The sequence below is a fragment of the Salvia splendens genome, chromosome 16, assembly GCF_004379255.2.
Source record: "Salvia splendens isolate huo1 chromosome 16, SspV2, whole genome shotgun sequence".
Classification (NCBI taxonomy): domain Eukaryota; kingdom Viridiplantae; phylum Streptophyta; class Magnoliopsida; order Lamiales; family Lamiaceae; genus Salvia; species Salvia splendens.
In genome coordinates this window covers 6,774,057-6,798,096 of record NC_056047.1, presented here as the reverse complement: position 1 = coordinate 6,798,096, position 24,040 = coordinate 6,774,057, and the positions used below count along the sequence as shown (strand labels likewise).

Genomic DNA, 24,040 nt, shown 5'->3' with positions numbered 1-24,040 from the left:
TGATTATTATAGCTTTCACGTCAGCCAACCGCTCAACCCACTTCGCATTCACACCGATCGACAATGATAGAAGAGCGCCGCGGTGGCCCTCCCCACGCCGCCGTCCTCGCAGCCGTGGTGCTGGCGGTGATGCTCCTGCCGACACTCATCGGAGATCAATGCGACGCCCTGCTTTCCACCGTAGCCGAGCTGCTCAACCCCCTCGGCCTCCTCCTCCTCCCCATAGGTCTTATCCTCGCCATCCATTTCCTCTCCTCCGATGCCGGAATATTCTCCACCGCCAATCCCAGCTCCATACACACCGCCACGGCTGGCGGTGGCGGTGGCGTCGGCTCCACCACCGGCATCGTTGTGTTCCTTCTGCTTGTGCTGTTGCTTCTGTGCACTAGAGTGTCCATCTTTAGCGGCGGCGGCAACGATGATGATTAATACTACTAGTAGGCCAGTTTAGTAGGATAGATAACTTACTCACAATAATTATTTTGTGTATTTATCCTTTCTAGTACTAAATTGCGCCTATTATATGTTGTATCCGTGAGATTTGAATTAATAAAGAGTTACTCCAATATTTTGACTTTGTATTTTTAAGAGCGACTAAGTGAGTCCAAATTTCATAGAACTTTGATAGTACAAAATTAATTCAAAAATATATAAATGAAGTAGTGAAGTCGGTCACTGCAATGGCTCTTAGAGCACCCGCAACACATCTCGCGGGTGTCTCTTATCTCATCCCTCCGAGACTAGATGGACGCGGAACGGGTTGTAGCGTCCCGCCGAGACGCCCGTCCCACCGAGACGGATGGCGAGCCGTCTCGCCACGCGCTCGCGCGACGTGGCCCGCGCTGGCGCCACGGGTGACGAAGCCCACTCGCCGGCCAGCGAGTGGGTTTTGTCAAGCTGACGCAATAAATTATTTTTAAAAAAAATCAAATCTAATAAAAAAATTAAAAATTAAAAGGTAATATTACCATTTTCGACCTTTTTTTAGTTTTTATTTTTTTTACTCTATAAATACGCATATTTCATCCTCATTACACATACAAACACACATCTATTCCTCTCAAATCATCTCCATTTCATCTCCAATTTTCATCTAACCTCTCCAATTTTCATCACAAAATGTCCGACGACGGAAACTCTAGCGGTGGCGGCTCCGGCGGGTTTGACATCAACGCGTTTGGCGACTGGGGGGCATGTACAATGTATTGGGTGGTTCGGGTTCCGGTTCGTCGACGCCGGCGGGGTACCAACTACCCCATTTTGATGTGGATGCATACGCTCGTCCCTCCGCCCCGAGGTATTCGCAGGGATTATCCCAAATTAGGGAGGATTATTCGGATGAACCCACTCCGGAAGGAGGACGAGGCGGTGGAAGCTCCAGGGCATTCGATGCCGTGGAGGAAGAGGCGGAAGCGGCCGAGGAGGAGGAGGATGTAGGCCAGCATCCGTACAACCGCAAGGACACGATGACTGTGTACAACGCCTGGATCAGCGTCTCGTACGATCCCATCGTCGGCAATCAACAAACCCGGAAGTGCTTCTGGGAAAAGATCATCGAGGCCTACAACGAGATTAAGCTGAAGGGGTCCCGCCGCCGCACATTGAAGATGCTCCGCGCTCACTTTGATCGAGTCGACAGAGAGGTCAAAAAATTCTGCGGCATCTACAAGACTGAAGCAACTCATTACCAAAGCGGAGCCACGGGAGCCGATATTCTGAGATCGGCTTTGCGAGTCTATTTCGACGACACCGGCAAAGAATTCAAACATGTCGATGTTTGGGAGGTCGTCAAATACGAGGTAAGGTGGGCCGATGGTGTCCAGTCCAGCACGGGCTCGACCTCGAAGCGCACGAAGCACATGGCTGGTGGCCAATACTGGTCTAGTGGGGGCGGTTCAGGTAGCGCCGCACAAGAGGTTACCTCGTATGAGGTTGAGGATACGGCGGACGATGCAGGGGGTCCTCCCGTGGGCGCCGTCGGCCGCAAGGGACCAAGGCGGCGAAGGCGGCTAGAGGGAGGAAGGGCCGTGGCGAATCAAGTCAGGCGGGCTCCCAAAGGCCGCCCTCTTCCTTAATGTCCATGTACTTCACCGCCACGATGGCGGACACTTCCCGCATGACGCCTACCCAATTTCAAGCCCATCATGCCGACATTGTGTATCTGGCGGACAACTTGGTATTCCGCCTCCACCGCCTCCGGGGGATGATTCGCCGGCGGAGTAGTTTTTATAATTTCTATAAAATTGTATTTTAAATTATTACTTTTTATTTATTTTACCACGAATTTAATTATGTATTTTTTTTAGGATTTTAAGTTGTAATTTTTATTTATTTAATGAAGTGTGTTTTTATTAATTGAATTTGTTGGAAATAAAAATAAAAAATGAAATTGAATAAATAGTTAATGGATGAGATGGTTAAGAGACGGATAAGAGATGGACGGTTACAGGTTTTGTCTCTTAGTTAAGAGACGGAGTGAAAAATACAGTAGGACCCATGAATAGTTAAGAGATGAGACGGATAAGAATCTGCGTTGCGGATGATCTTATATTCGTTATTGAGAGTTCTACAATTTCAAGGAGATTATCTTTTATTATTTTTTGTTTTAATTTCTTGATTGAATGAATGGTGCGGTTTCTTTAAATTGTTCCAAGTAAATAATACATGCAATTAATAAGCCTGAGCTAGTTTATGGATCTTGTCACATGTCGATGTTGTGCACGTTGTTTGATTGTGACATGATAAAATTTAGAAAATTAGCACCAATCTGTACATCCACCAATTTTTTAGGGCATATTTATTCGAAATTAAATCGAAAATTGTCACTTTTATTATACTCCTACTACTGTTATCAAAATTTTATATATTTGGAGGGTACATGCATGTTGCACATATGGGTTGCCCTTATTTTATACTCTACATTGATTACTGCAGAACTCATATCTTTTGAGAGAAGAAAAAAAAACATTTTAAAGTTAGATATGCTTAGTTTTTAACTTTTCAATCAGAACTAATATGTAGTAGTACTCTATATTAATAAGCGAAAAAGTGAGAACATCGCATTTAATAGCGTTTATTAAATACGTACGGTTGAACTACTTTCAATATAGATTGGTGTAGTGTTTCACTTTCACAAGTTATAGTATTATCATATTCTAACCAAGAAATGCAAAATTAATTCATACAACATGCAATTACCAACGATTTGACTTAAACCAAGAACATAAGGACATCCACACTATACCGTCCCTTAAAGCACTATTTACGGGCCTCACTGTACTTTTTTACTCCATCCCTTAACTAAGGGACGGAACCTGCAACATTCCGTCCCTTGAATTACTATTCATTCAATTTCATTTTTTTCCAACAAATTCAATTAATAAAAAACACACTTCATTAACAATAAAATTAAATTACAACATAAAATAAAAATACAACTTAAAAGTTAAAAAATTAAAAAAAAATACACAATTAAAATCCTAAAAATAAACATTGCATAATTTAAAATACAATTTTATAGAAAATAAAAAACTACTCCGCCGGCGAATCATCCCCCGAAGGCGGTGGAAGTGCACTAAAGCCGGTAGGAGGCGGAAGGCCAAGTTGTGCTGCCATAAAGACAATTCTGTTCCACCAGGCTTGGTACTGAATGGCGTAAAGCGAGAAGTGTCCGCCATTGTGGCGGTCATGTACATGGCCATAAGGGAGTTCGAGCCTCCCCCTCCCCCGAGCCAGCCTAGCTTGATTCGCCTCGGCCCTTCCTCGCTCTAGCCTCCTTCGCCGCCTTGGTCCCTTGCGGCCGACGGCGCCCATGGGAGGATCCCCCGGCATCGCCGGCCGTGCCCTCAACCTCCTGCGAGGTACCCTCTTGTGCGCCGCTACCCTCACCGGTCACCAGACGAGTATTGGCCACTCGCCGTGGAGGTTGAGCCCGAGCTGGAGCGGACACCGCCGGCCCACCTTTCCTTGTCCTTGACGACCTGTCAAACATCAACAAATTTGAATTGTTTGCCGGTGTCGTCGTGGTAGATGTGCAAAGCCGACCTCAGAATGTCGGCGCCCGTGGATCCGCTTTGGTACTTAGCCGTTTCGTTCGTGTAGATGCCGCAGAATCTTTTGACCTCTCTGTCGACTCGATCAAAGTGAGTGCGAAGCATCTTATATGTGCGGCGGCGGGACCCCCTCGGCTTAATCACGTGGTAGGCCTCGGAGACCTTTTCCCAGAAACACTTCCGGCTTTGTTGATTCCCGACGATGGGATCGTATGAAACACGGATCCAGGCATTGTACACCGCCATCATTTCTTTGCTGCTGTACGGATTCCGGACAACATTGCCAACAACATGATCCTCTGGCCCCAACAGCAATAAAGAATAGTAACTCTATAACAACAAAGATTCAGACAACTCCTAATATATACACATTGAAGGAGTGGTAACTCAAAATACAAGAAGACTGAGAAGAACACATGGGGCTAAACTTCCAGCTTCAAGAACCCAGAGAAAACTCACATCTTCTTATAAGTCTGCAAACACCTCCAAGAATACAAATTTAAGAAGACTGGGATGTGATAAGATCTCGTATTCTCTCCCATGGAGTACTAAAAACGCTCGCGAACCTAGAAATCATAAAATCTCGTATTCTCTCCCATATTCAAGCGACTCAAAACGACCACTTACCCGTGCATTCAGCAAAGATGCAGCCACATGTTGCAGATCAAATGCTCATCACCACCAAAACTACAGACATGAAATCCGTACAACATAATGGCAAGTCAAAACAGAGATTTAACATTTATAGTATCAGACAACAGTAAATGATCCTCTATCTATTTACATTGAAATTCATGGAACCTGAACAAACTATGCCAATTGACAATTGCTCAAATGGAGTTATATTCACAGTAGAAATTCCATAAATAAAGGAATGAGCAGGCAGGACAATGAACAATTATAGAATACAAATCAACATCTACTAATTACCAAACCAATGAAAATCTCATGAGCTAAAATTGTCATCATCACAACTAATGATTCTGATCCATCCTATCTTTCCACTTGAGAAGTCAAAAAGATCACACCTTCACAGCTTTGAATGCAGGGTGAAGCAATCCGAGCTCATCCCTCATTGCAATAGGATTGCTTGTCTCATTCCGTATCCTCCTCACTCTCCTACTACCAAGAGAGTTATGAGTGAATCCATACATCTGCAGAATCTGGTTATCTCCAAAGTTGAATGCTCGGTCCATCTGTTTCAAGCAACGCTCAACGGGATAATCCCCAAACTTCCCACAAGGCTTGCAGCCCACAAAATGCGTGACTAAAGGCCACCTGTGATCACCATAACCGGGCTGGTAACTCTCGATCATGTCCTCGTACTTATCCACCAAAATCCCCCAATAACCGTGCAAATAATATGCACTCTCAAGATAAACCTTGTCAGCCCACTTCTCCTTCTGCGTGGCCAGAATATACACCATTGCAGACTGATCATCTGCCTCAAACACCGGCCTACCCTTGAGTTCCCTCGTCAAGACCTTCCCGGCCTCCTCCCTGACCTTCCCCTTCGGCCCCATGGGCGCCCACGTGTCAAGAAGGTCCAAAGACCACTGGCAATTCCTCAGCAAGAAGCTACCCGTGTTCAACCCAATCCAGTTCTTCTCATCATAGATCATATGATCCCAACCATGCAGCACGAAATTCACGTCCTTGTACCTCTCCCACGGAAGCTCAAACGCCATATCCGTAAACATGGCGTCGCTATCCATCCACCACAGAAACTCTACCTCAGGGTAAGACAGCAGGAGCTTCCTAATCAATGGCAGCTTAGCCCAAAATCCAGACATTTCAGCATCCAGCAATGCCATATTGTAGAAAATCTCAATCGCATGAAGCCTGCAGTAATCAATCTTGTTCTTGAACGACTTCAACAGGTAATGATCCCCCACAGGATTCTCACACGGCTTCGGAGACGACCCCGTCACCAGCAGAACCCTAGGCTTATGCTCACGTAAAAAATTGGGGAATTTAGGGTGCCTCTGCAGCCACTCGGCCCGCTGCTCGTCCCAATCCGATATTTTCGGGCCGAGGCTATACGGCTGCGAAGGATCACGATTGAATTCCTCAGCGCCATCATCCTCATCCCTAAAAATCTTAGTAATGTCAAAAGCAGCATAATTATTGCTCCCAGCTCCCGCATTCTCGGCAGATTTCAGCCCCCCCTGACCCGAGATTAAAGCCTCTTCGAGAACCCTCCGCGGCTCGGCCCGATTGCGGATGAAGGAGAGGGTTTCGCGGATGTCGTCGAGGTCCTTCTCCGGCGTCCCGAACTTTCCGGCGCCAAGGTATCCGCGAAACATTATGACGGTGAGGAAAAGGCAGAAGATTGTCAGCTTACCGTTGCGTACGAACCGCTGCAGCTGGCGGGCCCGGCGCGGGCCGAGAAGGCGGCCTACCATGGAGAATTCTGGACGGCCTGAGCTGGAACAGGGAAAGGCCGAATTCAAGAAATTGTAGTGAGGGTGTGGAAAAGGGGTTGGAATTGATGCTTTTGCTTCATCTGGGAGCGTGATTCGTGAAGAAATATTGATTAAAAATGGGATCTTGGATGAAATTTGAGATGGGTTTTACGAAACGGAGGAATAATTTTGTGTTGGTGGTTGAAAGCGGCGGAGTTGAATTGAGAGGACAAACGGAGAATTAGTTCTGAATTGACACAGATAAATACTTTATTGTTCTATTGGAATGTTTGTCTTAAAAACTTTCTAAAGATTATGATATGGAATACTTTCTATGTTTTTATACGGTTTTAATGTATAATTAAATTATATACTCATTAGTTTTAAGTCAGTCGCATAAATTAGTCTCTATATGAGATTTGGTAAGTTTTTATTGGTGAACTCATTTACCATCAATAATACAGTATTTAAATTAATTTTTATTTCGTTCATCCTGTATCAATTCTGCATTAAATTTATGTCGTTTCTAAAGTATTTTTTTAATGGGATTGATGGACTATACTTAGTTCATTTTACTCCGTTTTCTCCACAAAATTTGACATATTTTAACCTTATTTTTTAAAAAATGTAATTAAAAGTGGATTGAAAAAATTAATGGAACATAGGTCTTACTATATACTGCGCACTAGTAATAAAATGTGAATGAGAATGAGTTAATGTCACAGTAGAATGTGAGAGTTCACTGTCAAAAACAGTAACAATGAAATATGACAAATTTTGTAGAACGATAAAAAATAAAAATAATTGACAAACTTTATCCAATGACTTCCCTACATTATTTCCTCTCTTACTTTACTATTTCCACACTTTAACTATTTATTATCATTTTTATAAAACGAGTGCAGAAAAGTAAATGTGACTCCTAATGCGGGGCGGAGGTAGTATAATTTATTCTCTCCAATTAACTCAATAAATACCATTATTTTAAATTTAAGTTCAAAAGAAATCAAATTACAGGAGAGAAAATAATAGAATGTGAATGTATTAATTTATTAGAACGTGTGATACATTTATTATAAATAGAATATGTAACTTCTAAATTTTATATTTGTAATGGTAAAATGAGACTTTTTTATGGAAGGAGTATACACAATTAATTGCTTCTGCATAATGAATCTTTTAAGTAATGATATGAATAAAGACACGTATTTGCCCCTTAGAAAAGTCGGGTCGGGCCATTTTGAGTCTTTGACAGCCCGATTTGCAAAAAGGTGCAATTTTAATGGGCTTTTTAGCTGTCTTGTATTTTAAATTTGAAATTCAACAAACGAAGTTTATCATTCGTCACAATCTCAAAAATATTTCAGTCCAATTTCTCTCCACAGCTCATACGAACTCTCCCAAAAAGCATGGTAACTTGCCATTTTTCGAATGATTTTGCTTATGTTTTCGCGAATTTCTTTGGATCGTGAGTGTATTCAAGTTTCGATCTATAGATTTGCCTTGTTTCACCTTTGCTCTCTAACTATTCGTTCGTTGTCCGCTTCATTTTCAGTTCTTTTCCCTTTGTTTGTTTGAATGTTTGGGTAACTGATAATTTTTTACAGGGTTTTCCTTATTTTACTTTTTCCCTGCTGGCAATTTGCAATCTATTATTGAATTGAGTTAGTGCTGAAGAGACATTAAATGTATTTAAATCTATATAAATTTGTAAAATTGCTATGATTATCTGGAGGCGGTGAATATTGAAGAATAGCTTGGTTTCATGTATCATTGGGTCATTTTCTGAATAGTGGATTTGCTCAAGAATAGGTTCTAATGACAGTTCAAACTTCAAAGTGATGCTGGATTACTTTTTCGTAATCAAGGTGTGGTTTAGTAAAATTTCATCATATCATAATATATTGGAAATTTTATGCATTTTTCTATTTTTGCTGGCTTGTATTTATGTTGCTTCAGTTAATTATGAAATTTTGATCATTGTTCACTTCAGTGAGCTTATTGAGTGACTTACTATTTGCCTTTGGCTTTCCCAAACTGTGTAAATGGTTACAACAATTTGTTTTTAGTCGACAAAATGCTAGCATGCTGCCATTGGATTTGTTAACGATATGTATTGATACTAGGATGTTTACCTTCTACAATAGCTTTCATATCAGGCGAGCAATGAGGGCATTTACTGCTTTTTTCCTTCTCTTTGGTGTTCTTTCTTTGTTGCAGAAGTTAATAAATGCTTGTTTTTCATGGTTATGTTGCACGCTACATTGCTCCTTAGTACTAATAGTATGTAATGGACATGTGCCATTGATTGCAGGACGGTCATGATGCAGACAGTTCTAAACAAAGTACGGGTGATATGACTGCATTCGTAAGTCAAATTCTATTAATTTTTGTTTACGACTGTCTATTGTGCTGTATATTCTCTTTTCATCTCAAATGATAGAAGTATAGCTGATATTTTTCTGATTACAATCTGTACATTTGCAAGTTTAGGTCTATTTGAAATCATACTTTTGCAAGCCTTTGTTTTTGGGTGGAGGGTTGGTTGGATTACCACTAATGCTCATCGTTTCGCACTAATCCTTGGTGTTATCGTGCAGGTCCAAAACCTTCTCCAGCAAATGGTAACTGATAGTATTTCGCAATTGATTCTGTGTATATTTTGCACTTGGCATCTTTTTACTAATCTATTTTTCTCTCGGCAGCAATCTAGGTTCCAAGTAATGTCGGAGTCCATCATTACTAAAAATATCCTTCTAATATATTCCCTTGTCTCATTCTATGTTTAACACCATCAAATAGATTTCTTTCGACAATGATATTGTGTATGCATCTTTATTTCTGGAATATACATCACTCAACATATCTAGGTATGCTCTTATTCCATTTGATAAATGCAAGAATTTGCATAGTCCCTCCACATAGGAATAGCCAAATAGGATAGCTAGTTTGGTTTTACCATTCATAAGTAGTGATATGTTGTCTTTGAATTCCTTAACCGCATTCTACTTGATGAGATGGGAAACCGCATTGATGAGTTAGAGCAGAGCATCAACGACCTAAGAACCGAGATGGGTCAAGATGGTGCTCCGTCGCCTTCAGCTCCATCGAAGTCTGGAGAAGATCCAAAGTCAGGTGAAGATAGTTAATCAAACGAGTGCTTCTACAAAAGCACAGTTTGTTATTTTTCTCGTCTCGTAATTTTCCCATGGTCTATTCTGTGACCGTATTTCTTGGGAGGAAATTAGTGTGCTTGATGTTTGGTGTGTCATTTGGGTGTGTGGATGTGTAATTTGCTCGCTGAAGACAGAGCATTACGAGCAAACTATGGTGTTATTGTGTAACTGCAAGTTTTTATTCGAGTTTTTTCCTAGTCCTATATTATCTTGATGGGAAATTGGTCCCTAAAACCATAAACTTTGCCTAAAATTTTATTACAAACTTTACACTTTGTTTGGTATTTCTCACAGAATGTCTATTACTATATTTGACTAACTTATGAGGTTTTTTTATCATACTTACACAATTAAATCAACTTAGTTTTCAACGTGACTTTGTATCATAAATGTTATGAACTTAAAAGTGATTTAAAATATCATAAAACGTATTACAGTTGTCTATGTAAAATAAGATTTTGATGAATATATCTTATTTGAGTGAGTTTGCGAAATACCAAATAAAATGCAAAGTTTGTGATATTATAGACCAATTTTAAAGTTCATGGGAAATACCAAATTTTAATCATAGTTATAATTTTAGAGACCAATATCTCTTTCTTAATATAAACTAATCTACATGTTATGATCCTGACAAAGTATTCTAGTCATATGTCAAATCTAGAAGGTTTCAAATCGAATAATTCGCAAATTATATAATAATGAAATTGTAAAAAGGTCAATGGAGTAATGATGTGATATTTTAGAGTTCTTAATCAATGTATAAAGATTATCAAGTTCAATTATTTTAACTCTAATAATACTACACTACTGCAAGAATACAGTATCGTAGTAGTATTTCAAGTGTCGATCCACAGGGAGGCAAGATTGCTTACACTTAATATGACTACACAAAGCATATAAAGATTTTGTTTTGATTTTGAGATGGTTAACTAATTTAAGCTACTAAAATGAGATTTTTAACACGAGAAAAAGAAGTCACTCCAATTTGCTCTCTAAGCTTGCGTTGTTTTACACCATTTACAACGAAACATACGACGGGATTATAATTATCAACCTAATCGCGTGCACTGAACATGTCTACGACGTATAGTTCACAGTCAGCTGAACACTTGTTCCATGAACCAACTTTCAACGACATTTAGTTCCTGCGGATGCGCGGGAACAAACGTCGTCTACTATAATTACTTACCTAATCCACTATCAATTTATCCCCTGAACAGTTCTGATTCGATAGCACACCAACAATCAATCAATCCTAAACTATGTTAAAGAGACAATAGTTAAGGAATTAACAATACTACATCTTTAGCAAGAAAACGTAGAGTTTAATCATAGCAAACATTGTTGGTATCAAAACACATGATTCGATGGTGTGAAAACATCCATACAAGCCTAGATTACAACTTGGAGCAACATAGAGAGCTTAGCCTAAAAACATTGTGAAATATGCAATAAAAACCGTAGGAAGCTTGCTCTCGTTGAGTGGAATTGGGATTCCGAAATGGAGCGTTGGAATGATGGCAGAAACTCCCAATTCGCCGCCCCTCTTTCCTCAATTTCTTTTTTTGTTTTTAATTCCCAATCCTCACGTCACTTCCTCCCAATTTTTTAATCCCTTCACTTTTTGTTGACCACTCCCTAATGTCCCCATCCGTCCCCTCTTTCTCCTCTTTTCCAGCCTTTTCTTTTCTGCATCCTCTGGAAACTGCCGTCAACAGCTCACGAAACTGCCAAATTGCAGTTGCAATTTATCTACCCGGCCGGGTACATTAATGGGCATAAAATTAACCCGGCCGGGTGGCCAATTTTGAGAGCATTCTGGACTCACCAGCCTCGCGAAAATCACCCGGCCGGGTGGTATTTTTGGGCATGAAATTAACCCGGCCGGGTGGACACTTTTGAGAGCTTTCTGCACAGCTTTTCACCCTCCGAGCTTCCTTCTTTGTTTCACCATTTACTCCTCTTCCTACACCATAAAACACACTTTTGCAAGCATCAAACTATATAAATCATGTAAAGTTATGGGAATAACAATGTAAATTTGATTCACATCAAATACCCCTGATGATTCCGCGAATTTTTGATGATGATAAATGCTCGTAAAAATAAATTACGACACAGAGAATTTTACGTGGTTCGATTTACTGAGGTAAATCTACGTCCACGGGGAGAAATGGGGGCAGGTTTGTATTGCTTGATCTGCGAATTACAGCTTACAACACAGACTTGCTATATGATTATTTCTCTAGAGAGATTCTAACCCCTTCTATCAGATCTAAGTTCTATTTATACATTGAACTAAGATCGTGGCTTACATCATCACTCTAGGTCGTGGAGGTCGTGTAGGTCATGGCCTAAGATCGTGGCCTGAGTTGACGCCACGTGGTAGTGGGTGTGTTGGAAGTTGTGGAAATCCTGCATGGGTCCACTAACTCCTTGTTCGGTCGAATACTGAGACCGAACTGCTTTGGTTGCCGATCTGAGAGTAGAGCTTGATGCCGACCTGAGAGCAGAGCTTGATTGGTTGGCTTTTACCGAGCTGTAGGCTGAGGCCGAACTCTTTGGTAATGCCGAACTCCTCCGAACTCTTTGGTAATGCCGAACTCATACTCTTCCTTGGGCTTGTTTAGTTCGTACCCCATCACTACCCCCCCCGAAAGACGAAGTGAATCACTTCGGCGAAGCGAGTCACTTCGGCATTCTGGATAAAGGTACGGGGGAGGCTGACGTCAGGGGACGTGCCTTGCATGTGACTGCATTAAATGCGACAGTAAAATCCGGCCGTTGAATCCTGAAAAGGTGGGATTCGAAACGGTGCGACGATTTTGAAATCTTCGCCGAATCTGATAAATATGCTCTTTCTTCCTCATTTGAACACCTTTGCTGTTGCGTCTTCTATACTCTCTCTTTCTCGAGAAATTTTCTTCCGCTTTCAAGAGCTTCTTCAGACTTTCTTCACTTTCAAAAAGTAAGAAAAATGTCTTCTTCTTCTTCTTCGGTGTCGGGTAGCGGTAGGAAAGGGGATAAGGGGTCTTCTAGCCGGAAAGAATCCGGGGAGAAGACCGTAGAGTATTTTCACAGTATCTTGAGTAAGGATACTGTGATATCCCTTCACGAGAAATATTTTTTACCTGGGGGGAAGGCGGTGGTTCCCGACGATGATCATAGGGCTAACGACCCGCCGGAGGGTTATGCCACCGTTTACGAAGCCTGCTTAGAATGCGGGCTTCGTTTTCCTCTTCCCCCACCTTTTGTAGAGCTTCTTGATTTTTTTCAACTCCCTTTAGGTCAGGTGACTCCGAACTCTTGGAGGCACTTATCGGCTTTTGCTGCCGAACTGCGTAGGCTAGATAAGGATCTGTCTCTGAGGGCAATCCTTAATTTTTTCCAGTTTAAAAGGAAGGGATCTTGGTTCTACTTGATCCCCTTACAGCCTTTTAGGGCCTTCTGCCGAACCAAGTGGCCGAAATGGCAAAACCGTTTCTTTTTTTATAATAGGACTTCGGCTCCGGGCTTTCCTTGGAGAAGGCCGAAGTCCGTGATTCCCCATCCTCGGTTAGAACCGTTGGCCGAGCTCGAGGGCGAGCTCAATAAGATTCCTATGATTAGGAAACAGTATTCGGAAACTGAGCTCGTTAAGGGCGACCTCGTGTTCAATATCTCGTCTTCGGACGAAGAGGCCGAGGGTGAGGATTTCTCTTTATCTTCATGCTCTACTGCTTTAACGAAGAAAACTAACCTTGTTTTCTTGCTTTTTGGCAGTGTTCATGCTGAATAAGGCTATCCGAAAGTCCTCCGAGCTTGAGGAGCCGGAGAAAGAGAAGGCTACCAGCTCGGCGCCTGATGCCGAGAAGAATCCGAAGAGGCAAAAGACCTCTTCGGGTCCAAAGAAGCCGGAGTCGACTTCGGCAAGTAGGAAGGGGAGGACCCAGAAGCCCCCGAGAGCGCCAGAGAAAGATGTGGTCTTGGCGCCTCCTTCGGAGCATATCTGTGAGCCATTTTTATGGCCCACGGACTTCGCCGAGGTGAATTGTCTTCTTGATTCTTTGGCTTGGCTTCTGTCCTGTATTTTTGGTGCCCTCTGTTGACTTTTTTCCTTGTCCATTTTCAGAGGAACGATATGCTCTCCAAGCTCGTCGCCGTCGAACTCTCCAAAGCGTCCAATGACTATGCCGAGATGCAGAGGAAGTTGGCGGCTGCTTGTCATCGGGCCGAACAGGCTGAGGCTAAATTTGAGAAGGCCAGAGCTGCTAGGATTTCGGCCCAGGATGAAGCTCAGTTTGCCAAAAACCAGCTCGTCATCCAGCGAGAGCAGGCGAAGCGGAGCGATGCTGCTGCCGTGGTTGCCCAAGGGGAGGCTCTCCGTGTTTACACGGAGAAACTCTTTTTGAGCAGCCAGTTCTCGGCCTTTGTCGGTAGCCTGGTAAGGCTAATTGCCGATAAGGGCGAGCAGGGGGCCGATGTCGTGCTGCCTCTGTACAGCCGAGAGATAGCAGCTCGGCTTCAGAATCTGCCGCTCCTTGAGGAGCTCGCTTCATCCTCGGTCCTGCTTTCTGCAGACCGAGTCCGGAGTTGTCGAGCTGATCGGGACGAGAACCTGGAGGCTATCTTTGCCTCCGTGGGACCCGTTTCACCCGCTTCGACTTACAACGGAGAGGGTGAGGCCGAGCCGCTGGAGCGGGAGGCCGAAGTCGAGCGAGCCGGGCATCCGGAGAAGGAAGCCGATCAGGAGGCGCAGCAGATCGGCTACGGTGGCGCCGAGCAGGCTGGGGAGAGCAAGGAGGCAGAGGCTGAAGCTGAAGCAGATAAGGAGAAGGAAGCTGAACCTCACCGAGAAGGCGGAGACGAAGCTAGCGAAGTATGATTTCGTCTCCCTTCTCTTAGTTTAGTTTCTTCCTTTATGTAAAATGGCCTTGAAGCCCTCCTTGTATAGAAAAAATTTTTTTTCTTATGAATGAAAAAATTCTTCTTTCTGCTCTTGTGTCTTCGTTTAGCCTTTCGTACTCTCTTACTCCTGTTGTGGTTTTCTACCTGCTCGGTAAGCTGAAATGCCGAACTGACGTAGCTGCTTTGTATTCTTAACTCTGAAGGAGCTGGAGATACTTCACTGGAAACGGCTGTACTCTTCGGCTTTAGACGAAGCTGAGAAAAGAGCTATAGCCGATCAGACGAAGAATGACGAGCTTCTGGCTCGTTTAGTGAAGCTGGAGGCCGATAATAAGGACTTAGAGTCCGATAAGAATGATCTGGAGGCCGAGCTGAATACGACCATTGCTGAGAGGGCTGCGTACGAGGATTACATCCGTGTGCGCGGGGGAATGACCATATCAGATGCTCAGAGTCGAGTTGACGAACTGTGGGAGGAATATAATGTACTCCGGAGGAACAATGCGCTGGAGAGCTCGGCTTGCCAACAAGTCGTGACATCATTGCGGCGCTGGGCTTCTCGGTACAACATTGTTCTTTCTCGGCGCCCCTCCATAGAAAGATTCCTTCGGCATATCGCGCCAACAGATGCTCGCACTCCAGATCAAACCTCTGGTTCCCTTGTTCAAAATCCTACTCCCAGCCAACAACGAACTCCGGAACAGCCGGAAACGTCAAGACGAGAACGGGCTCAGGAGCAACCGGAATCGTCAAGACAGGGACGGACTGAAATTCGCCGAGGAGTTGTGACTATGAGCGAGCAAGATCAGCAGATGCTTATTGCAGAGACTCTTCATCGCCGAGGTGTTAGGACTTCTCGAGCTCGGGGAAGAGGCGTTGGGTCGAGGATAGCATCTCGTCGACCTGCTTATTCTTCATCGGCTCGGAACAACCGAAATCGGCTTCCAGAGGATTTTGCAGATAGGTGGCTTAACTTCAGCAACCCTGGACATTAGAATAGTCCTTTGTAATAGCGTAACGCCATTTTGTAGGGTAGCGGAGTTGTGTGCCGAACAAGATTTGAAAATGAAATTTTGTTTTTGTTTTCGCTTCTAACACTGTGTATTTACAGCTTAGCGAAAAAATTTCATCGTACTTGTCCTCGGTCTTATGAAGTAAACTTCTTTGACCGGACTTGTCTTTGGTCTGATGAAATAAATATCTTTGACCGGACTCGTCTTTGGTCTGATGAAATAAACATCTTTGACCGGACTCGTCTTTGGTCTGATGAAATAAACATCTTTGACCGGACTCGTCTTTGGTCTGATGAAATAAACATCTTTGACCGGACTCGTCTTTGGTCTGATGAAATAAACATCTTTGACCGGACTCGTCTTTGGTCTGATGAAATAAACATCTTTGACCGGACTCGTCTTTGGTCTGATGAAATAAACATCTTTGACCGGACTCGTCTTTGGTCTGATGAAATAAACATCTTTGACCGGACTCGTCTTTGGTCTGATGAAATAAACATCTTTGACCGGACTCGTCTTTGGTCTGATGAAATAAACATCTTTGACCGGACTCGTCTTTGTGTTCTAATTTGGCGATTTTCGTCGCCGGGATCGAACTTTCCCTTGTCCTAATTCGGCGAGTTTTATCGCGTGGATCGGACTTTCCCAGTTAACCGAAGTGGTCTTATGCAGTAAACCTCTTTGACTAGACATGGTCGTCCTCGGTCTTATGAGGTAAACTGCTTTGACCGAACTTGGTCGTCCTAATTCGGCGAGTTTTATCGCGTGGATTGGACTTTCCCTTGTCCTAATTCAGGCAAGTTTTATCGCGAGAATCGGACTTTTGTTGCAGTTCGTTTCAGACGAAGTGCTTGATTCTTAAGCAGAATTGTGGTCTTGTATCCTCTTTAGAAGCTTTGACACACAATCGTGGGCTTGTTGCAGCTCGTTTCAGACGAACTGCTTGTTTAAGCTGAATTGTGGTCTTGTATCCTCTTTAGAAGCTTTGACACACAATCGTGGGCTTGTTGCAGCTCGTTTCAGACGAACTGCTTGTTTAAGCTGAATTGTGGTCTTGTATCCTCTTTAGAAGCTTTGACGCACAATCGTTGGCTTGTATGTTCTAAAAAGGGGATCAGCCTTTGAAGAACGAGATACCTCAGTTTTATTTGTAAGAGACGACACTCACATAGACAGACACAACGCACGTAGAGACAAGAACAAGTAAAAAACAAAGAAAACACATAAGACTGACTGACCGGACTGTCTCTTACAAATGGAACTTCTTGAGGTTGGAAACGTACCATGTTCGGGGTACTTGTGCTCCTGACGCGTGAGTCAATTTTTAAGACCCTTTGCCGAGGACTTCTGACACCCGATATGGACCTTCCTATGTGGGCTCGAGTTCGCCCAGCTTTTCTGCTCGGCTTACTTCGTTGTTTCTCAAGACGAGATCTCCCACTTGAAATTGCAGCTTCTTCACCCTTTGGTTGTAATACCGGGCTACTTGCTCCTTGTACTTGGCTGCTTTTAGGCAGGCCAATTCTCTTCTTTCTTCGGCAAGATCTAGTTCGGCTCTCAGTCCGTCACCATTCATTTCTGAGGAGAAATTGAGTTCGGGGACTGGATATGCCGATCTCAACCGAATCACGGCTTCAGCGCCGTACACCATCGAGTTCGGCTCCGGTGTGACTTCGGTCATTTCGCCGGCCTCTGATTCCGGCTGCTGTGATTGCTATGCTCGATGGTGCCGAACTGATTGCTCGGCACTTTTAAGCGCAATCTGCGAACACACTTGCTCTTTTTCGATCACCTCGGATGACCGCTATCTCTCCTTTAGTGGAGAAGGTGTTCGGCGAGGATGCCTCTGATCGCTATGACCGGGCTTCTTTTTGTCTTCTCTAAATGAGCTGTCTAAAGACCGTTTTCGACGGTCTGCCTCATCGGCACGAGAAAACTCGTCCGCAATGTCCCACATCTCTTGAGCTGTTTGCGGACCGCACTCCACGAGCTTTCTGTAGAGAGCTCCGGGCAGGATTCCATTTTGGAATGCCGAAATGACAAGTAGATCATTGAGATTATCTACCTGTAGGCATTCCTTATGGAATCTCGTCAGGAAGTCGCTGATCTTTTCGTCGCGACCTTGACGTATGGAAAGCAGCTGAGCCGAAGTGCTTCCGGCTTCCGCTTTCTGAAAGAACCTCCTGTGGAAAGCATCCATTAGATCTCGGTAGGATCTAATGCTGCCTTTGGGGAGGCTATCGAACCACCTTCTTGCGTTCCCGATAAGCAGTTCGGGAAACAGCTTGCACATGTGGACCTCGTTGAGACCCTGGTTCGCCATGTTATATTGATAGCGTCCCAAGAAATCATGAGGATCCACGAGTCCGTCATAGGTTATCGACGGAGTTCGGTAGTTCTGTGGTAGGGAAGTTCGGGTAATATCGTCCGAGAACGGAGTCCTCAATGCTCCGTACATGGCGAACCCGACATTTCTTCGGTATGGAGGAGATGGAGTTCTCCTGTGATTCCGGTACCGAGGATTCTTTCTTCTGGAAGACATGATACTACTGTGGTAGTGACTGTCTCGTATGGAGGGAGAGGGAGAATCCGCCGTTTTCGCCTCCGGCTGCTTTTGGCTTCTCTGCAGGAAGGTTAAGAATTCCTCCTGCTTTTCAGCCAAAAACAGCTTGACAGCCTCGTTCAAATCGGGCTGCTGGGAAGACTCGGTGTGACGGCTTTTGGAGCGGCTTGTTCCTCCGCCATGAGAACTGGTGGTGGATTTATCCCTCCCACAGACGGCGCCAGTGATGATTCCGCGAATTTTTGATGATGATAAATGCTCGTAAAAATAAATTACGACACAGAGAATTTTACGTGGTTCGATTTACTGAGGTAAATCTACGTCCACGGGGAGAAATGGGGGCAGGTTTGTATTGCTTGATCTGCGAATTACAGCTTACAACACAGACTTGCTATATGATTATTTCTCTAGAGAGATTCTAACCCCTTCTATCAGATCTAAGTTCTATTTATACATTGAACTAAGATCGTGGCTTACATCATCACTCTAGGTCGTGGAGGTCGTGTAGGTCATGGCCTAAGATCGTGGCCTGAGTTGACGCCACGTGGTAGTGGGTGTGTTGGAAGTTGTGGAAATCCTGCATGGGTCCACTAACTCCTTGTTCGGTCGAATACTGAGACCGAACTGCTTTGGTTGCCGATCTGAGAGTAGAGCTTGATGCCGACCTGAGAGCAGAGCTTGATTGGTTGGCTTTTACCGAGCTGTAGGCTGAGGCCGAACTCTTTGGTAATGCCGAACTCCTCCGAACTCTTTGGTAATGCCGAACTCATACTCTTCCTTGGGCTTGTTTAGTTCGTACCCCATCAACCCCCAAACTTATTTACTTGCTCGTCCTCGAGCAAGATCATATAAAACACAACACTTTGAAGCTCAACTCACAAAAGTTTTTTTTCAAAAGTTTTCAAAAGAATGAAACACGTAGAGACATGAATGACAAAGTCTAAACCCCCAACAATTTCAATCAAGATCTCCCACTCTCATGAACCATCACTTATCAACTTAGAACTTCAAGTCAATGTGCATTTCAAAGTAAGTCCAAACATGTGATCATACAACTCAAACCGTCATCATTGACTCGTCGAGCATTACTTACCACATAGACTCGCGGATTTCAAATCAAACTTCATTCACTCTACCAAGTTATTTACAAAGCATCCACAAGCATCAACAATAAGGTCCAAGGTCTTAATTCAAGGTTGTAATGGGGCTAGGGATGAGGTAGGTTAAATATGGATAGTGAGCTCAAAGGCTACACATTTGAGTGCCAAATTCTTCCCTCCTACAACTTCCTTCCAAATATCAAACAACAAAATATTACAACCATATTCTCACTCCCCCAAACTTAAGATCAAATCTAGACAAGATTACATATTACACAAATAGAAGCTCTACTTTATTTCACTTCTCTCTCTCTCTCTTTTTTTTTTCTAAACAAGACCCCGACTCTTGCAAATTTGGAGGTCGTCTTTTTCTTTCTTTTTGTTTTTTTTTTTTTCCTTCTCTAAGAACTTCATTCTTTTCACTTATACATTACATCAAGTCTAAAAATGTCTACACTTTTCCAATACACCACCCAACACTCAACATTCAACCACCAAGCTCAAACTAGTATTTAGCACCCAAATAGTAGCAAGGTCTTTCGATGAGACTAAAATGAGGCTTATTTAATTGGCTAAGTGATAGGCTAAGTGTTTACACAAATAATAGGAAATTAAGCTCAAAGTGGCTTCTAGGGGATCATGTGTAGGACTAGGCATGTGATCATTTGGCCATGGAGTTCATCCTAGTGCCTTATCCTCCCAAATCGTTGACACAAATGAATACAAGCACGCAACTCGATAAAACAAATCAATCCAAAATAATTTCCACAAGACAAGCGATTTTCATACTCTCCTCAACTCAAGAAATCGATTGTAATCACAACATGCTCTTTCAAATAAATTCATGCACGAATTCCATTCATCCTAGGCTTCAAAGATCAAGTAAAATCAAGCAAAATTCCCAACCAGAAAGCCAAAGATCTAGCATGCACCCGTCAATTACTTGATTCACACACTTTAGCAAAGAATACACCCAAAAACATGCATCATGCATAAATCAACCCCCCCAAACTTGAATGCATCATTGTCCTCAATGCATGCAAAGAAGAACATTAAAAGTAAAGGGATAAAATACTCCCCCAAACTTGGCATGATGTCCATAGTGCATTCGGGTGGGAGGGCGGGTGTATCTCCAATTGTAGGTGTACTCTCTCATAAGCTCCAATGTAAGCCCTTTCTCCATGTTGCTCCTACACCAACAACCAACAAAAACAAAACACACAAAAAGAACACTCAATTCAAAATAAATGTTAGAGGAAAGAATTGAGCAAACAAAACCTCCAACATATGAAATCAAAAATAAAAACAAAAAAAAAACTTGGGTTGCCTCCCAATCAGCGCATTTGTTTATAGTCGTTGGCTCGACCTTCTTCATCCTTGTCTACCTCTATCCAGGCTCCAATAGGCGCTTCCCCGCCTTCTCTTGCTTGATCACCACATTCTCTCCATCTACTCGAAACATGACCGTATTTGTCTTGGTCTCTATCACAACATCACCGGTTGCTAAAAATGGCCTACCAAATAGGATAGGCATATCCTTGTCCTCTTCCATCTCTAGGACAATGAAGTCAACCGGGAGTACAAATCTATCAACCTTCACCAAGACATCCTCGATGATACCTTTTGGTTTCACAATTGAATGATCCGCCAATTGTAGGTCAATGTCGATTGGTTCAATCCTCGCTTCTAGACCGATTGACCGTGCGGTTTTCAGAGCCATCAATGATATTCCCGAGCCTTGATCAAGTAGGCATTTTGGGAACTTCTTATCTCCCATCTCACATGGGATCACACAGCTTCCAGGGTCTCTTCTCTTTGCCGGCATCTTTCCCTTCACAAATTGTGAGCAAAATGCGCTCAATATCACCACACCATCGTCTTGTATCTTCTCCTTTTTCGCAACAAGATCCTTAAAAAACTTGGAGAATTTAGGAAAGTGTAGGAACAAATCCACCAGGGACACATCTACATTAACTTTCCTGATAATGTTCATCATCCAATCGAGTCCTTTCTCTTGAATTATTTTCCTACCCTTCTTCTTATTCTCGACTGGGAAAGGTGGTGGCGGGATAAAATCTGGAAAATTAAATGGACACTTCGGGTCCATTGCCGGACTTAGTGGATTCTTCTTGTGGATATCACTCATGGTTGACTCTTCTTTTTCTTGTTGACCTTCCCTAGCTTCGGTAGTAGCCCACTCAATCCCCTCGTCCGCCCCTGCGTGCGAGGTTTGTGAGCCAAACAACTTGTCCGCCCCTGCGTGCAAGATGTTCGAGCCGTTTTGTGCATCTAGCATGATTGGAGACTCAAGATCCTTTCCACTTCTTAACTTAACTGCCTTGCACTGTTCAAAACCTTTAGGATTGGGCACCGTATCACTCGGGATAGCATTAGGAATTCTTGTGTGAGATGCTGTAGCAATCTGCCCAATTTGAGTCTCGAGATTCCTCAATGTAGCCTCCATCTGACCAAACTTCTCTACCGTCCTTTCTTTGAAGCTCTCATTCTCCTTTTGACTCTTGGTCATGAAGGAGAGTATCTGTCCCAATTGATCTTCTACCGATGGCTTCTTCTCATAACCCGGGGGTTGAGTGTTTGTCCTCCATTGGTTCCCCGAGTTGTTGCTAGGACCACTTTGATTCCAGTTCGATTGCTGAGGCCTCCAATTCTGCTGATTGTTGTATTGGTTGCCTTGGTTAAACCCTTGGCCATTGTTGCCAATGTAGTTCACATCCTCGATTGGTGGTCCTTGAAGACTAGAGCATTGATCAGTATGATGCCCTCCTTGACACAATCCACATCTCATCACTGCCACTGCTTGGGGTTTAGGAGTCAGTTGCAGCGATTTCACTGCCTTTGTCATCGACGACATCTGGGTGCTTATATCTGCCAATTGAGCTTCAATTGCAGATACTCTCTCTGCATCCTTTGTAGCACCGAATGTGTCTCCTCCTTTCTCCGCTGCTCTCCTTGGGTTGTGCCAGTTCCGTTGATTGTTAGCCAACCTTTGGAATAAGGCTCTCACCTCCTCATGCGTTAAGTCATCCAGGTTTCCATTAGAGCCTGCAGTAACTAGTCCCGTGCCTTCATTGTTGAGTCCCTTGTAGAATTTCAAAAGGTCATGCCCCGGAGCTAGACCATGGCTCGGGCATTTCCTTATCAAGTCTGTGAATCTCTTCCAAGCTTCTGCAAAGGACTCATCATACTTTTGTCGGAAAGAGGTGATCTCCTCTCTCAACTTCTCAATCTTCATAGGAGAATTGTATTCCAAGAGGAACAACGTCTTCAACTCTTGGAACGTTGCTATGTTGTAGCCCGGGATAGAGTCATACCAAGCTCTTGCTTTCTCCCTCAGAGAGAATGGGAATAAGACCCTCTTGATCAGATTGTGTTCCACATTCGGGGGTCTGTGAGAGTTCGTCAACTCGTAGAAGGCATTGAGGTGGCTCACCGGGTCCTCATCATCCCGTCCATGGAAAAGATTCCCCCCATTCACCAAACTAATGTAGTGAGGTGGAATGTTGATGTTGTTGTTCGCATAAGCAAACTCTCCGGGGTACTCAATTCCCGATCTAAGAGTGTCGCCAAACCTCACAACGGGTGGTGGGACAGCGTTGTTGTTATTATTGTCGGCCATCAACTCAGCTTCTAGATCACTGTCACTACTCTCAAACAATGGGTTATCTCTGATTGGACTCGGCGAATCCTGTTGAATTTCAAACCCGACTGAACTTCCTGACCCTTTCCTTCTTTGATAACAGAGTAATCCGAAAGGCGGTGTACCCTGAGATCTCGTGTGCATTCACGACTTTCTCTTTTTTTTTCTTTTTTTTTTTGTATTTTACCTACACAACAGAAAATACACCAAGCACAAGCACAATATATTTCCTAATTACCGAAAGCGAGACCTCTCGACAACTTCGGGGTAAGTCCTATAAAACGTGTGTGCTAGTGTGCAAACAAAACTACCTAAAACTAAACTAAGAGTTAGCTAAAAATTACCTAAAATAATACACTCCTTCGTCTTCAAGTCCGGATGTGGTAGATGGCTATCACACCGTAGAACACGAACAATGTACCTAAAAAACTCAAAAAGAAAAATCAAACAAAACGAAATAAAAACTAAAACACTTAAGCATAAACAAGCTATTGCCTCCCCGGCAACGGCGCCAAAACTTGATGTGATATTTTAGAGTTCTTAATCAATGTATAAAGATTATCAAGTTCAATTATTTTAACTCTAATAATACTACACTACTGCAAGAATACAGTATCGTAGTAGTATTTCAAGTGTCGATCCACAGGGAGGCAAGATTGCTTACACTTAATATGACTACACAAAGCATATAAAGATTTTGTTTTGATTTTGAGATGGTTAACTAATTTAAGCTACTAAAATGAGATTTTTAACACGAGAAAAAGAAGTCACTCCAATTTGCTCTCTAAGCTTGCGTTGTTTTACACCATTTACAACGAAACATACGACGGGATTATAATTATCAACCTAATCGCGTGCACTGAACATGTCTACGACGTATAGTTCACAGTCAGCTGAACACTTGTTCCATGAACCAACTTTCAACGACATTTAGTTCCTGCGGATGCGCGGGAACAAACGTCGTCTACTATAATTACTTACCTAATCCACTATCAATTTATCCCCTGAACAGTTCTGATTCGATAGCACACCAACAATCAATCAATCCTAAACTATGTTAAAGAGACAATAGTTAAGGAATTAACAACACTACATCTTTAGCAAGAAAACGTAGAGTTTAATCATAGCAAACATTGTTGGTATCAAAACACATGATTCGATGGTGTGAAAACATCCATACAAG

General features: G+C 43.1%; 4 protein-coding genes and 1 non-coding gene across 5 annotated transcripts; 3 read left to right on the top strand and 2 right to left on the bottom strand.

The window, feature by feature from the left end:
* Positions 1–63: 63 nt before the first annotated feature.
* LOC121770110 lies at positions 64–429 on the top strand. Its single transcript, XM_042166906.1, has one exon. The coding sequence runs from the start codon at positions 64–66 to the stop codon at positions 427–429; it is 366 nt and encodes a 121-aa protein (XP_042022840.1).
* A 3,118-nt stretch (positions 430–3,547) lies between these two features.
* LOC121770995 (xyloglucan 6-xylosyltransferase 2-like) lies at positions 3,548–6,745 on the bottom strand. The gene is made up of 2 exons (XM_042167791.1): positions 5,081–6,745; positions 3,548–4,739 (listed from the first exon to the last, which is right to left on the bottom strand). The coding sequence occupies exons 1-2, from the start codon at positions 6,455–6,457 to the stop codon at positions 4,728–4,730; spliced, it is 1,389 nt and encodes a 462-aa protein (XP_042023725.1). The 5' UTR covers positions 6,458–6,745; the 3' UTR covers positions 3,548–4,727.
* Positions 6,746–7,719: 974 nt separating this feature from the next.
* LOC121769897 (heat shock factor-binding protein-like) lies at positions 7,720–9,917 on the top strand. Its single transcript, XM_042166675.1, has 6 exons — positions 7,720–7,869; positions 8,270–8,325; positions 8,772–8,825; positions 9,058–9,081; positions 9,163–9,205; positions 9,467–9,917. Exons 1-6 carry the CDS (start codon positions 7,740–7,742, stop codon positions 9,604–9,606), a joined length of 447 nt encoding a protein of 148 aa, XP_042022609.1. The 5' UTR covers positions 7,720–7,739; the 3' UTR covers positions 9,607–9,917.
* Positions 9,918–20,586: 10,669 nt separating this feature from the next.
* Positions 20,587–23,001, bottom strand: LOC121770109. The gene has a single exon (XM_042166905.1). It carries the CDS (start codon positions 22,999–23,001, stop codon positions 20,587–20,589), a length of 2,415 nt encoding a protein of 804 aa, XP_042022839.1.
* On the top strand, positions 22,334–22,440 carry LOC121773109. Its single transcript, XR_006044682.1, has one exon. It is a non-coding gene; the product is annotated as a small nucleolar RNA R71 (small nucleolar RNA).
* Positions 23,002–24,040: the final 1,039 nt, after the last annotated feature.

Excerpts from the sequence above, each read along its gene's own strand:
- LOC121770110 (XM_042166906.1), top strand. The coding sequence starts at position 64 with ATGATAGAAGAGCGCCGCGGTGGCCCTCCCCACGCCGCCGTCCTCGCA.
- LOC121770995 (XM_042167791.1), bottom strand. The coding sequence starts at position 6,457 with ATGGTAGGCCGCCTTCTCGGCCCGCGCCGGGCCCGCCAGCTGCAGCGG.
- LOC121769897 (XM_042166675.1), top strand. The coding sequence starts at position 7,740 with ATGGGCTTTTTAGCTGTCTTGTATTTTAAATTTGAAATTCAACAAACG. Across the intron at positions 7,870-8,269 it reads GAACTCTCCCAAAAAGCATG|GTTCTAATGACAGTTCAAAC; the intron begins GTAACTTGCCAT and ends GCTCAAGAATAG. Across the intron at positions 9,082-9,162 it reads AAAACCTTCTCCAGCAAATG|CAATCTAGGTTCCAAGTAAT; the intron begins GTAACTGATAGT and ends TTCTCTCGGCAG.
- LOC121770109 (XM_042166905.1), bottom strand. The coding sequence starts at position 23,001 with ATGCACACGAGATCTCAGGGTACACCGCCTTTCGGATTACTCTGTTAT.